General features: G+C 44.0%; 1 protein-coding gene across 1 annotated transcript in view; it reads right to left on the bottom strand.

The window, feature by feature from the left end:
• LOC146617701 (tumor necrosis factor alpha-induced protein 2-like) overlaps positions 1-14533 on the bottom strand; it is a 63344-nt gene that overhangs the window by 29522 nt on the left and 19289 nt on the right. Inside the window, exons 5-8 of the mRNA XM_085373205.1 lie at positions 5152-5266; positions 4824-4946; positions 4647-4741; positions 3918-4010 (exon numbers count right to left, since the gene is read on the bottom strand). Coding sequence (XP_085229331.1) covers positions 3918-4010; positions 4647-4741; positions 4824-4946; positions 5152-5266 — 426 coding nt within the window. The remainder of the gene's footprint in view (positions 1-3917; positions 4011-4646; positions 4742-4823; positions 4947-5151; positions 5267-14533) is intronic.

Here is a 14533-nt window from a genome sequence, read left to right as displayed (position 1 = left end):
CACGTAGAAAAATATTTACTATACACATCCAGAAATGCATATACTATTATATATTGTACATATATTTATTAGTTTCAGATGTAGCCATTCTTGTATTTTGCTTGTTTACGTTATTGTATTTTGCACAACTCTGTTGCTTGTGAAGCTCGCACACAAGAATTTTACTCACATGTGCTGTACCAATGTACCTGCACATGTGATGTGACAATAAAAGTGATTTGATTTGATATCTAATTACTATTCCTATCGTTACAATGCCGTTGCAGTTATTAACAAGAAAATGCGGTCCGTTACTATTTTTCAACAAACAGACGGTTGAAGCTGTGTTCAGCTTACCGCATCTTATATCAGTTGCACGGAAGTAGCTGACTACGTAAGTAATCTGGACGCTACAGCTTTAAGCAGCTGCGCACGCTCCCGCGGACTGTAATCACAATTACTGTCTAGCACAATACCTGGAGCTAAGGGGGCAAAACAATCACATGAGTCCTGCTGTTTGACTGAGGAAGAATAAAGTAGTCGTGGTAAGCCAATAACATGACCACTTAAAGACAAAGCAACAAGGTGATATATACCAGTTTTTAAATTGTGTTGATAGGCCACGTAAAACCAGAGTCATGATAAACAATATATACGTGGCGCTTTTTCCTCAATAGTTTGGTCACATTTACTGTCTAAGGACAGCGCTAGCAAGCACTCTCTGCTTATGACCCCCCCCCCCCCCCCCCCCCACACACACACACACACACAAAAACAACCCCTATATGAACCATTAGCTGAGTCGACTTCAGTTCAGTCCCCTGTGCCACTTCAGACTTCAGTTCAGTCCCTTGTAGCAATTCAGTTCCCTGGTCAGCCACACACTCACCCACCTAGTCAGCCTAATGTTCAGCCAGGGGTCCTCACACCCTCTGGCTCTGCATCTGCTCCTGCTGGAAGCTCGGGAGGGCCTGGCCAGCACTTCCTCGTCTCCACTGGGGGTTCCGGAGGGCCCGTCCAGCAACCTGCCTCCGCTGGAGGGTCTGAGGGGCCCGCCCAGCCATCAACAGCTTCATCCTCATCTGGTCCAGCCATCAGCAGCTTCCTCCTCATCTGGTCCAGCCATCAGCAGCTTCATCCTCATCTGGTCCAGCCTCCGAGCCTTCATCCTCGTCTGGTCCAGCCTCCGAACCTTCATCCTCGTCTGGTCCAGCCTCCAAGCCTCCTTCGTCGCCGCCGCCGTCCGCACAGCCAGCCCCCTGATCTGTTTCCACGCCGCCGCCGCCATTGCCGTCCGCACGGTCGGCTGCCTGAACTGAACTGTGTTTGGGCTGTGTTCTTGGGCTCCGGTGTTTACTGTGCACTGCTTTTGTTTTCTGTTCCATTTGAAAAATGTATTGATAGCAATGTTGACTATTATTACACATGAAAAAAAACAACTACACGTAAAATAATCACACTGTGACGCCTCTGCCTTTGTAAATGGAGGGACAGTAACTGCGTGTGTATATTTAAGCGTGTAAAACCTGAAGATTAATAGTAACAGTATTTTGTCTCTATCTCCCATTCTGCAATTCACCTCATGTAAACAATAACGTGGCGCACAGCGTGACGTGAAAAAAGGCACATACCTTTGACGTTGATTGGCGAACTCTGTATTCCTCGTCCGCGCGTAAACGCAAAAAAGGAGTTTAAAAAATCTCAGTTTTCGGTGATTCGAAACGCCGTTTACGTGTGGACGAAACAGCTGTGTTTTCAAAAATACCCGTGTAGGTGCTGACATAGCCTAAAAGAGTTAGTAGTTTATTTTATTACTACCTGTAACTTATTGCAGATTACTTGTATTTGCTTAATTGTTTACTAAATGCTTGAGGTGTGAAATAAACCGCAATGGAGCAAAATATGGGTATGGCCTGCATTTGTATAGCGCTTTTCTAGTCCATAGGACCCCAAAGCGCTTTACACTACATTCAGTCATCCACCCATTCACACACACTGGCGATAGCAAGCTACATTGTAGCCACAGCTGCCCTGGGGCGCACTGACAGAGGCGAGGCTGCCGGACACAGGCGCCACCGGGCCCTCTGACCACCACCAGTAGGCAAACATGGGGTTAGTATCTTGCCCAAGGATATTTGGCATGCAGCCAGGATGCAGCCTGGGATCGAACCACCGACCTTCTGATTAGTGGCTGACCTGCTCTGCCACCTGAGCTACAGCCACCCCCTGAAAATATGGGTATGTGTGGTTGGAGGATGTGTTTGTGTGTGTGGCAATGTGTGTGTGTGTGTGGGAACCACTGCCTCAAGCTGTGTGTTTCCTCGTGTGCCTCTCTGTCAAGTGTAAGTTTATATTTTCCCAGTTTAGTTTTGTATGCTTTTCCCCTGTCAGCAAATAAAGCTGAGTTTTTTGAGTTCATCCCTCGCGTCTGAGTGCCTGCATCTTGGGTCCTACTCCTGCCTGCCACACAGCGTTTCATGACAACATGTTTGTGGTTGTTACAGTAAAAAATAACTTTTTCTACTATGATTTTATGTTTTTTGTCTGATTATAGATCAATTGTGTTAATACAGTGTGTCAAAATGAAAACATGACTGTAAATTCAGACATGGGACGTTGTGCTGAAAAGGATGATACCAAACAAGTGTTGACGTTAAATTTATCATATCAAATGTTTATATGCTGATTATATTGCTTCATATGAGAAAGGCCTAACTCTGAGTACACTCTGTGCCAAAAAGTGCTGCTGTTGCAGAGCGTGCTTTTGCAGCTAAAATGAAGTGAAAGTGAAACCAACTAGGCTGTTTGATCGAAACTTAAAGTGTGGTGTGACATGAGAGCAAGTATATAAATAACTAGGCTTCCGTTTGTGCTTCAGACCTGGGGCTGTGTGCTGTGTGCTCAGGTCTCCATATTCCAGAAAATGTAAATAAAGATCATTTTTTAAAGTAAAAGACCACTTTTGAGCCGTGTTTTCTTGGCCCTAAGAATCAAAAGAACTGGAATTAACACAAGGCAAAGTAAATAGTTTTTAAAGGTAAAATGTGGAGGGAAAATCAAAAGTAGTTAAAAATGGCCAATTATACCCTGGACCCAGGGGGTTAAACGTTTTTTTTAAAGTAACGCAATAGTTACTTTTCATGTAATTAATTACTTTTAGAATATTGTAACTCAATTGCTAACTCAGTTACTTTTTTGAAGAAGTAACTAGTAACTATAATTAATTACTTTTTCAAAGTAACTTGCACAACACTGTAAGTAACTCAGGCGGACCGCCTTAAATTCTCTCATTCACATTACCATGGGTAACTGTGGTAACAATAAACAACTTTTTCAGTACAAACACCATTTACCAACCTGTAAAAGCAGGTGAAGAGTGGAGTAAGGAAGACACAATGCATCTCTGTTTTCCTCTAGAACGTGTCTGAGGAAGCAGCAGAAGGTGGGCTCCACTTACTGCACCCCGAAACCCTAGAGCAGCCACCAACGTTCCGCCCTTACTGCTTTCTAACATAAAATGACTCCCTTTTACATGGGTTTCTATTCTTTTAAAGTAACTGAAAATGAGTACATATAGTAATGAAAAATGTCCCATAACACAAGTGTTTTACACAAAATAATATTAATGTAGCCATTCCCTCACCGGGGTGCCACATTTGCATGGGATTAATGAAGACTGTGTCAATTTTAGAAACTCCCCCCATGCTGTCAGAGAGCTGATGTGGATGCTTTTAAAGCATTCATGTCGCTTGATGTAGGTATGTTTTAGCCATCCTGAGATAAATTGAAGCCTGTTGGCTAAGAAGTAGTGCTGAAAGTTAGGTAGATCTAATCCTACTCTATCCTTGGTCCTTAGACAGGTCATGTGATCTAGTCCACTCTGTTTGGAAGACTTTCAAAGACTCTCAGGTGTCTGAGAACTGAACAGGTGACCTCACCTGAGCTGCTGCTCGCAGACCAGCTGAGCTTTGATCACCGAGCGGACATTACCATGGTTTCCCTTCACAAACTCTTCCACACACTTCACATAGCTGAAACACACACACACACACACACACACACACACACACACACACACACATTTGTTACACATCTGGGTGTCAATCAGACGTCATTTACATGTCTGCATTTTTTTCAGGTCAAAAACAGACTTCAAATATTGACTGAAGATCAATTTTAATATGGAAAATGTGAACAAGCAGTGAAGGCTTTATGAAGAATTTTATTTAAATAAGTTTGTGGAACAATTTATTGCTGAGCTCTACCATTTTTATTTAAAGTGGAAAACGTTACAATATAGTTATATTAGTGCTGTCAGTGTTAATCTCGTTAAAATGACATTAACGCCATAACCACATTATCGTTGCTCCATTAGCAAGTTAACACGGATCGCCCCGTGCAAGGGGCTGCAGGGTGCTAATGCGTTAACAAGGTAACAACGTTAACACGTTGACGCCATGCAGCCCTCGCACAGGGCGATCCGCGTTAACTCGCTAACGGAGATTTGTCATGTTAATGCCGTTATGGCGTTAACTTCATGTTAACGGGATTAATGCTGACAGCATTAAGTTATATATTTGTAGTAAATATTCAGTGAGCATGGGAGGAATGATGCCGTAACATAAAAAGTAAGTTCAAGATTAGCGAACCACATAGTACGACTGTACCTGTACATGAAGTTCTCAAGCTGAACTGTGAGCCTCTGAGCTTTTCTCTTGTCTTTGATGGCACAGCTGAACTCAGACAGGGAACCGGTCATCACCTGAAAACACAAACATCACAACACTAATCAACTTAACACAGACCGAGCCTCACCTGCACAATGGGTCTCACCTGAGCCTCACCTGTATGACGTCTACAGCCAGACAACTGAAGTAATAACCATCGATGATTTCGGGTGTCCTTCCACTCAGCCAGTTCTCTTGTTCCTTCTTCAGGGCAGTGTTCAGCCACAGCTTCACCTTTTCCTAAAGAAAACGTTTCACTTCACATTTGTTCTACAAATTATAATCAGACGCTGTTGAGTTATCATAGAGTCGGGGTTCTCTATGTAATCACCCCAGCAGAAAGCCGACCATCAGGCCAAAGCTAGAAGCCACCCTCAACAGTTTTAACATGGGGGGACAGAACTGAGTTGACCCGACAGCAGCATCAGTTCCTGCTGCTCTTTACCTCTTTGTGGGTCAGGTACTGCTCCTCCAGCAGCTTCAGCTCATTTTGCGGGAGCAGAGAACCCAGACAGGGCACCTTTATCTGTCCATCCAGCTCCGTATGTTCCAGGATTTCACTGCAATGAAACAACAGACATTCAAGATTACACCACTCGTCAACTCTGGCATTGCAAAAGTACACAAATACTAATGTGAATAACAGAAGAATGAACAAAAGAAAAAGACTAACAACAGGAGCCTATGGAGAGTCTACAAAGTTCCTCTACACTCGTTATTCATAGACCTGGTGTCTATAAATAACGAGTGTACATACACTAACAAAATTGACCAGTTGGCTCTACACCAACTCTGCACTACAGGAAAGCCCTGTCCCAGTCCTTAGACAGGTTCCAGAAACCAGCCACCTAACAGAGGCGGCTGTGGCAGAGGCTACAAACATAATGACCATATCTGAGTGTTTTTGTGATGTATGCTTTGGAGACAGTAGCACTGACAAAAAGACAGGAGACAGAGGTGAAGATTTTCAGAGAGCAGTATAGACAGGATCACAAATGAGCTGCATTGAGCATGTGGAGAGGAGGGAGCGTGGAGGCTGGAGATACAGTTACCAGGCAGAAGGAGAAGAGCAAGACTTCAGAGGAGGATGTACTGAAGGAGGACATGCAGAGGGATGGTGTGACAGAGGAGTATTCTTGGATAGGAGGCAAATGATCTGTTGTGGGCTTACTTTTTGTTACTAGAGTATTTAAAAGTAGAATAGGAGGCAGAGCCTTCAGTTTTCAGGCCCTCTTCTGTGGAACCAGCTTCCAGTTTGTATTTAGGAGACAGGCACTATCTCTACTTTTAAGACTATAGTCTTAAAACTAGGAAAAGGAAAGGCAAGTTTGAAAGTTTGCTTCAAACTTTCCTTTTTGATAAAGCATGTAGTTACGGCTGGATCAGGTAACCCAGTGTTTTCCAACCACTGTTCCGTGTCACATAGGTGTGCCATGAGAGATTGTCAGGTGTGCCGTGGGAAATTATTTAATTTTAATTAATTGGTCCAAAAAATTCTAATCCAGAAGAGCCTAGTACGAGCGCTAGTCAAAAGAAAGCAAAAACGGTGAGCTCGCGGCAATACAGCGAAAGTTATCTTTCATTCGGATTTGCTTTCACTGGAGATCCGACTGCACCGACTCCGTTATGTTTGGTGTGTGGAGAAAAGCTCTCAAACAGTGCCATGGTCCCAAGCAAGCTCAAACGCCATTTCCACACAAAACATCCCTCACTTCAAAACAAGAACAGAGACTATTTTGTTTGCCTGCTTGAACACGCTGAGAAACAACTTTACTGAGAAAAAACACAAAGGTGTCTGAAAGAGCTCTCAAAGCTAGCCACTTAGTGGCTGAACTTATAGCAAAAAAACCACACCGTAGTAGAGACATTAATACACTACCTGCCTGCAAAGCCATTGTGAATGAGATGCTCGGACCTGATGCAGTTAAAGAAATAGCCCCCGAAAAAGTCCTGCTCTCAGATAACACAATTGCCAGACGTATTGATGACATGTCTGCAGACATCAAAAGTGTGGTTTTGGAGAAGATACGCTTCAGTGGGAGGTTTGCATTGCAACTTGATGAGTCTACGGACATTAGTAGACATTCCCAACTCTTGGCCAATGTGCATTTGTGGATGGAGAGTCCATCAGAGAAAACTGATGTGAACGCCAGGACCGCCACCTACAACGCGGGTCTCGCCACTGGTGATATGAGCGCCTTACAAAGCGGCCTCGTGCGGCGTGCGGCGCGCGGTATCTGGGATACCAGCTAACCTTTGTTGGACCCTGGCCCCAGCCTCACAGCGAAAGCGTTTCAGACACCGGGGCAAACGCAGCTGTCTGCTCGTGAAACTTAAGCCATACTTGGTGCGCTCTTCCCCAGCTCCTTGGAACGAACGTGGATCTGTGCTTCGCCATGTCTTTTCTCCATGCTCTCTGGAGCCCATCGATGCCTGGCTGGTGCCCGTTGTTGGCTCGGATCAGATGTCCCAGCCGCGAAAGATTTTCCCTCATCTTCGTCGGCGCGGTGCAAACCTACAGAACCTGCGGCCGCTGTGTCGGGTCTCGCAGTCAGCCAAGAACACGCTGACCTCCACCAGATTTGGATTGATGAACACTAGATCGCTGAGTAATAAAACTTTTATTTTAAAGGATTTTTTTATGACCCAAGGATTGGATTTCCTCTGTATAACTGAGACATGGTTGAGGGCCGGTGAGTCCAGCGTTTTCATAGATCTCTTACCAGATGACTGCTGCTTTTTAAACTCTCCTCGAATATCAGGCAGAGCAGGAGTTGTTTTTAAGAAGCAGTATAAATGTAAACCACTGTCCTTATCAACATCACCTAGTAGCTTTGAACTGAGTGTGTTTGAGCTAGGTTGCTGTTACACAGTGCTCTGTGCTGTGGGTTACAGACCCCCAAAATACAATAAGGACTTCTTAAATGACTTTTCTGATCTGTTGGCTGAAATTATGCCAAAATATGATCATGTCCTTATTACTGGGGACTTAAATATTCACGTGTGCTGCCCTGGCAAGCCAATGGCAAAGGACTTTTTAAATCTTATTGACTCTTTTGATCTTGTGCAACCTTTGTCTGTGCCTACCCAAAAATATGGGCACACGTTGGATCTTGTTTTAACTCACAATCTACCTGTCTCTAACTTAGAGGTTTGTGATATTGTATGGTCGGATCATAAGCCTGTCTTGTTTGAGGTTTCCCTTCCTTGTACCAAAGTTAATCCTCCTCCTGTTGTTGCTAGATGCTGTCGTATTTTTAACCCTTCCTCTGCTGGTCAGTTCTCTATTGTTTTTAATCAGAACTGCAGCCTTCCTGACTCCATATGTAATGATACAGAAGAGCTGAGTACATGATTTTACTCAGTCTGCCAAACTGTTTTAGATTCGGTGGCCCCTTTTAAACTTAGGCAAGTTAAAGCCAAATCTGAACCCTGGCTGAATGAAGACACTCTGTGCTGCCAGAAGAAAGTGTAGGAGAACTGAAAGTAAATGGAAGAAGGATCTACTTCAGGTGTCATACCAAATATTACAAAACTACTGGAATTCCTATCAGAAGACTGTACAAGATGCTAAGAGGAAACATTTTGCTGCTATTATTCAGTCAAATTGTCGTAAGCCTCATGTCTTATTTAAGACTATTGACAGGGTCCTTCATGCTCCACAGACTGTTGGTGTCGAGTCCTCTCAGGAAATTTGTGAAAACTTCCTACACTTCTTTATTGATAAAGTGCTATCTGTGAAAGCGCAGATTTCCCTGTCCGTTCTTCTTTTTCTTCCTGATTCTTCCTCTACTGGGAGTTGACAGGTTCAACATAGGTTATGTTACTGATAGTGTCTGGCCAGCGAATGTGGAGAATCCTTCTGAGACAGCTGTTCTGGAATGTCTGGATTTCTCTGTTTGAGGTTTGTTTGTCTTACAAGTTTCAGCCCCATACAGCTGGACTGACTTCATGTTGGAGTTGAACAGTCGGATCTTGGCAGTGTTGGTCAAGTTACTTGAAAAAAGTAATCAGTAACTAATTACTGATTACTTCCCCCAAAAGTAATCCCGTTACTTTACTGATTACTTATTTTCAAAAGTAATTAATTACTTAGTTACTTAGTTACTTTTTAAAAACATGATTTATAACCTGAATAGGTGATAAAACGATAGATCTGTCAAGCCAATTCTACTTTTTTTGCATAATCCATCATACAAAATGTAATCAAATGGAAAAGTCTCTTTTTTTTAAACTTGTTTTATCCGTTTTAATCTTTTAACTTTATGCATCAAGCAAAAATTAAATTATATGCACCATTCTCTGACTTGAAGAAATTAGTTTAACATTTAAACCTATTTTCTGCACATTCCAGCACATAAAATAAAATATTTTTTGTGTCTGCACTCAGTCTTTCAAATAGATGCAAGTAAAACACAGCAGAAAGTAAATAAAATCAAAGACTAGCAGTCCTGTTGCTCTATTTTCACCTGTAAAGCAGGAGTGGGGTAGGCGGAGGTGTGCTCTGGTGCAGGTGTGGCACAGCGGTCAGTGGAAGAATCCGCGAGTTTCTCTGTGAATTTCCCATTACGTCGTTGCGCACTCGGAGCTTGCTTGGAAGTTTACGGGTTTTTTTCGGTGTAAAAAGAAGTTTTCTTCCCACCCACAATGGACGCTAATGTTTTTGTCACTTTTTATGGAATCAAACTCAAAGTAAGGTCAGTACTTCCAAGCTTTAAACGTTGCATACTCTCTCCCGCACTTGATATATGATCCATTGTTGATCTGCAGACAGCTGTTGTCACGAACGTCGCACTCGCTTACGTCACTGTCATGAGACATTCTGGCAAAAAAATCACGGTTTTAGTAAAGCAGTAACACAGCATTCCTACGGGAAAGTAACAGTAATCTAATTACCGTTTTTGCAATGGTAATCCCTTACTTTACTCGTTACTTGAAAAAGTAATCAGATTACAGTAACGCATTAAAAGTAACGCGTTACTGCCCATCTCTGGATCTTGGTAGTCTCGGTCAGCTCTCTGGAAGGCCAGATGTTCTTGAGCTGGATGAAGGCGACTCTTGCGTTGCTGAGCCTTGCCTTGACATCTGCATCGGTTCCACGTTGCTGGTCGATGATGCCGCCCAGTTAGTTGAAAGAGTGTACTTCCTCCAGAGGACGTCCATTAAGGATGATTGGGTTATTGCTAATGGAGTTGATGTTTAGGATTTTTTTTAACTCTACGATTGTAGATGTAGATGTTTGTACAAAAGTTACTCTGTTGTCTCTGCATTTGGTTCTGCACTTGAGTCTGCAGTTACATACAGGCTTCCAGGCCCTTTTGATAGTCAGAGGTTGTTTGGTTTCCCCGATGTATACATCATGGCAATCCTCCTGCTACTTAACAGCATACACTATATAGCTTTGTTTCTGTTTTGACCAATTTTTGGCGCAGCCTGTTTTGCGGTTTGAAAGCCAAAGAGACGCGGTGCTAAGAGTCTCAACTATTCCGATACTCCTGATACAAACTCCTGGCTGCTCTGCCTGTCAGGATGGTGTTCGCTCTGTGTTGTAGCGTCCCGATGAACCCAGTTTGTGCTCCAGTGAATGATGAGAGTAAGACCTTAAATTCTGAACAGTGTGTGTAGGTTTACGGTTCACATCAACTTTTAAATGCCCCCCATTACTGATGGAAATTTCACAGTTTAAGAAGGCTAACCTGCCACTTTGCATCTCCCTGGTGAATGTGAATGTGTTGGGCCACCAAGTACCAGGAGGATTGCCATGATTTATACATCGGGGAAACCAAACAACCTAAAGAGGTAAAGCAGGTGGCGCAACACAGAAGAGCTCATCAGGCCAGGACTAAGCAGTCTATTCACACCAACAGGCCACTGGACACTCTTTCAATAATGAGGATGTACACATCCTGGACAAGGAGGGAGCGGGAAGTAGGGGAGGCCATTTATGTGAAAAGGGAAAGACCATCTCTGAATCAAGGAGGCAGCCTAAGGGTACATTTTTCACCATCTTACAATGCTGTGAGTTCAGCCATTCCCCAACTCTCTGTGAATGGTACTCATGGCCATTTATCAGTGGTTGTTGATCAAGGGTCTTGACAATTTGCATATTAATGATCAAGAAATTGACTTAACAGCCAGTTGTGCTAGTTTCAGTCATTATACAAATATACTGTTTACAAGGTCATTTCTCCCACTGAAAACATCCAGATGAACAGAATCCACCTTTTGGGATTTTCTTACCTGGATGATTGAGCATGCAGCAGGACGTGATGCACTGAGTGTTTCATCTCCACTCTCTATGTGAAAATTGACCTCTCTGCATTTAATCATTAGGTATTATTAATCTCTAGCTCTCTCCCACAGTATGTCTTTTGTCCCATCTTCCTCCCATAACCCCCCACCGCTCACAGCAGATGGCTGTGTACCTGAGCTTGGTTCTGCTGGAGGTTTCTTCCTGTCAAACAGGGAGTTTTTCCTTCCCACTGTCAAAAAGCGCTTGCTCAAGCAGGGTCATATAATTGTTGGGTTTTTCTCTGTTTTCTTTTTATTATTTATTATTGAGTTTTTAGCTTTAGGAAACTGTTGTGATTTGGTGATAGAAATATAAAATTGAACTAAATTAAATGAAACAATGTATCTGGTTCTGTTAGCGTGACCACCCTACAGGAGATGGATGACCCAAAAGGTGTTCTGGATTCAGGAATTTCTGGAAGGATTCTTTATAGATGTGAGATAAAACTGAGTGTTTGGTCAGTTAAGAGCTTCTAGCTTTTTATTGATGAGCTAAAATTAACCTAACTGCTAAAGTCTCTTATTGTTTCTTCAGCCTGTAACATGAGCTGATCCTTTCTGTGTAAAGCACTTTGTGCTCTGTGGAGGAGGAAAAAAAGACCATAAAAAGTCCTAAAACACAAATCTGAACTCAGGCTCAGATACTGTGACTACTCCATTGAACGGGACCAGAACTTGTGCACCTCGTTTAAAGGCGTGACTGTCTCTTAATGGTAGCTGCTGTGTGTTGTGATGACCTCACAAAGTTCAGCACCTGTGTGGGTTCCAAGGTGCCTCAGAACACGGACCAGGTTCTTACTGTGTGACGTATTGCTGGGATCATTCTGATTACAAGTACACCAGAGTTATACTTTACGGAGAGAATACTTTTGTCAGGGTCTTACTGTAAAGACACCATTTTTAAAAAGGTCCTTCAAATGGTTCTTTAAAAAAAACATTTTAAAGAACCTTTTTTGAGTGGTTCTTTAAAGAACCATTTTAAATCTTTCAAAATAAAATGTACCTGGTGCTCTCTGGCAGGTAGCTCCATGCCCTCCTGGGTTTTAAATGCACCTTAGAACACACATGCATCAACACTACAATGAGCGGGTGGAGGGAGGTTTGGAGTCTTCTCTCACCCCCATTCTCTGCGGCCTGCTGGAGCGGGGGGGCTAAGAGGAGGAGTTGGCCGTCCGACTGCGGTCTGGAGTGTGGGGCCTCCCTGCTGCTGCGGAGTCGGGGCGGTCTGCCTCTCCCCGCCGCAGGGAAAAGGGTAACACCACCTGGGTCTGGGTGCAATTCCCCCCTCCAGGGGCAAGGGTACCTAGACCCGGTTCGTAGAGTACGCTTGGGGAGTGTGATTGTGTGTACAGCGTCTCTTTATGTCTGTCTCCACATTGGTTGAGTGTGGAGTAAGTGCATATGAGAGCATGAGGGTGGGAATGGATGTTTGTATCTGTGTGTGCCTGTATGTCTGTGTCTATATGTCAGGTTGGGTATCAGACGCCACCTCTCTGGGGACATCTCAGGCCCTCCAAGGTTTGGAGGCCTATCTCCCCCCACCACCACTTCCCCTGCCAGTGGCAGACTCCCTCAGACATCGGTGCGTTGGTGCTTCTTTGTGTCTGGGGATGGGCGTCCAGGTACACACCGGCTCACTCCTTGGCGGCCGCTTATCGGGGCCTGGAGCCTGGGGCTCGCTCAGGCCACTTCGGAGGTGGGGTGCCCCCGGCCTCTCGGCCTGGGGCTCGGTCACTCAGGCACGGCTGGCTGCCGGCGGAGCTCACGGGCGCGTCACTGCAACTCCCCCTGGCTTCTGCTCCGCGGCTGCTGAGTGAACCCTCATCTGGGACTCTCCTCAGCTCTTTCTGGGACAGTGGCGTGGCTGCCCCTCTGTTGGTCTTCCTTGGTCTCTTGTGTTCTGAGGGCCTCTGGATGTCTGGAGTTTTGATCTCCTCCATACCTGCTTCATGCCCTGGAGGACGGGGCTGTGGCCCCCCCACACCCTCTAGCAGATCATTACATGAAAGAACCTTTTAAAAAAAACAAAACAAGCGCGTCCATGCTCACAGGTGTACACACGGGTGATCACACCCACAAACTACACCCTTTTTGGCTCCTACCTCAAAGCACACTGTGTTCTGTTGATCTTACGTGCTGCACAATAATGTTTAATATTTAGCATTTACTGTCATATTCCCATGATGTTGTTTATTCTATTACTCTTGTTCTCTTCTGCTTGTTTTCTTTTTTCTTTCTCAACAGGTGATCCAGGTGATCGATATATGCATTTTCTTTTTCTTTTTTTCTTCTTCTGCCCATTCTGTTGGTTTTTGTTTTTTGCCCTTCTCCCCCGTCCCTCTTCTCAGCTGTTTCTCTTTCCCTCTTTCTTTCTCCCCTTCTTTCCCTCAGTCAAGTCTGTCCCGTATTCAGCAAGTGAAAATAAAATAAACAATAAAAGATGAATCAAATGGACCATTATGGCAAGGCTGGGATGGTCAATTTGGTAAAGTAAATCCGTTGGGCATCTTTCTTTGCCTTTAGACAATAATTCTGATGGCAAAGGAGGCAAACGGGACAGGCAAAAAAAAAACAAAAAAAAAAAAACAACAAAATAAAGTGTAAGATAAATTGAATTTGAGCAGGGTAAAATAAATACAAGAACAACAGCATAGACATACAGTGGGGCAAAAAAGTATTTAGTCAGCCACCGATTGTGCAAGTTCCCCCACCTAAAATGATGACAGAGGTCAGTAATTTGCACCAGAGGTTCACTTCAACTGTGAGAGACAGAATGTGAAAAAAAAATCCATGAATCCACATGGTAGGATTTGTAAAGAATTTATTCGTAAATTAGGTTGGAAAATAAGTATTTGGTCAATAACAAAAATACAACTCAATACTTTGTAACATAACCTTTGTTGGCAATAACAGAGGTCAAACGTTTACTATAGGTCTTTACCAGGTTTGCACACACAGTAGCTGGTATTTTGGCCCATTCCTCCATGCAGATCTTCTCGAGAGCAGTGATGTTTTGGGGCTGTCGCCGAGCAACACGGACTTTCAACTCCCGCCACAGATTTTCTATGGGGTTGAGGTCTGGAGACTGGCTAGGCCACTCCAGGACTTTCAAATGCTTCTTACGGAGCCACTCCTTTGTTGCCCGGGCGGTGTGTTTTGGATCATTGTCATGTTGGAAGACCCAGCCTCGTTTCATCTTCAAAGTTCTCACTGATGGAAGGAGGTTTTGGCTCAAAATCTCACGATACATGGCCCCATTCATTCTGTCCTTAACACGGATCAGTCGTCCTGTCCCCTTGGCAGAAAAACAGCCCCATAGCATGATGTTTCCACCCCCATGCTTCACAGTAGGTATGGTGTTCTTGGGATGCAACTCAGTATTCTTCTTCCTCCAAACACGACGAGTTGCGTTTATACCAAAAAGTTCTACTTTGGTTTCATCTGACCACATGACAATCCTCTGCTGTATCATCCATGTGCTCTCTGGCAAACTTCAGACGGGCCTGGACATGCACTGGCTTCAGCAGCGGAACACG

The sequence above is a fragment of the Diplotaxodon limnothrissa genome, linkage group LG15, assembly GCF_057381915.1.
Source record: "Diplotaxodon limnothrissa isolate DT_005_m linkage group LG15, D_limnothrissa_male_GT1.1, whole genome shotgun sequence".
In the NCBI taxonomy this organism is placed as follows: Eukaryota; Metazoa; Chordata; class Actinopteri; order Cichliformes; family Cichlidae; genus Diplotaxodon; species Diplotaxodon limnothrissa.
Note: the sequence above shows the minus strand (reverse complement) of the source record. Positions and strands in the feature narration are given on the sequence as shown.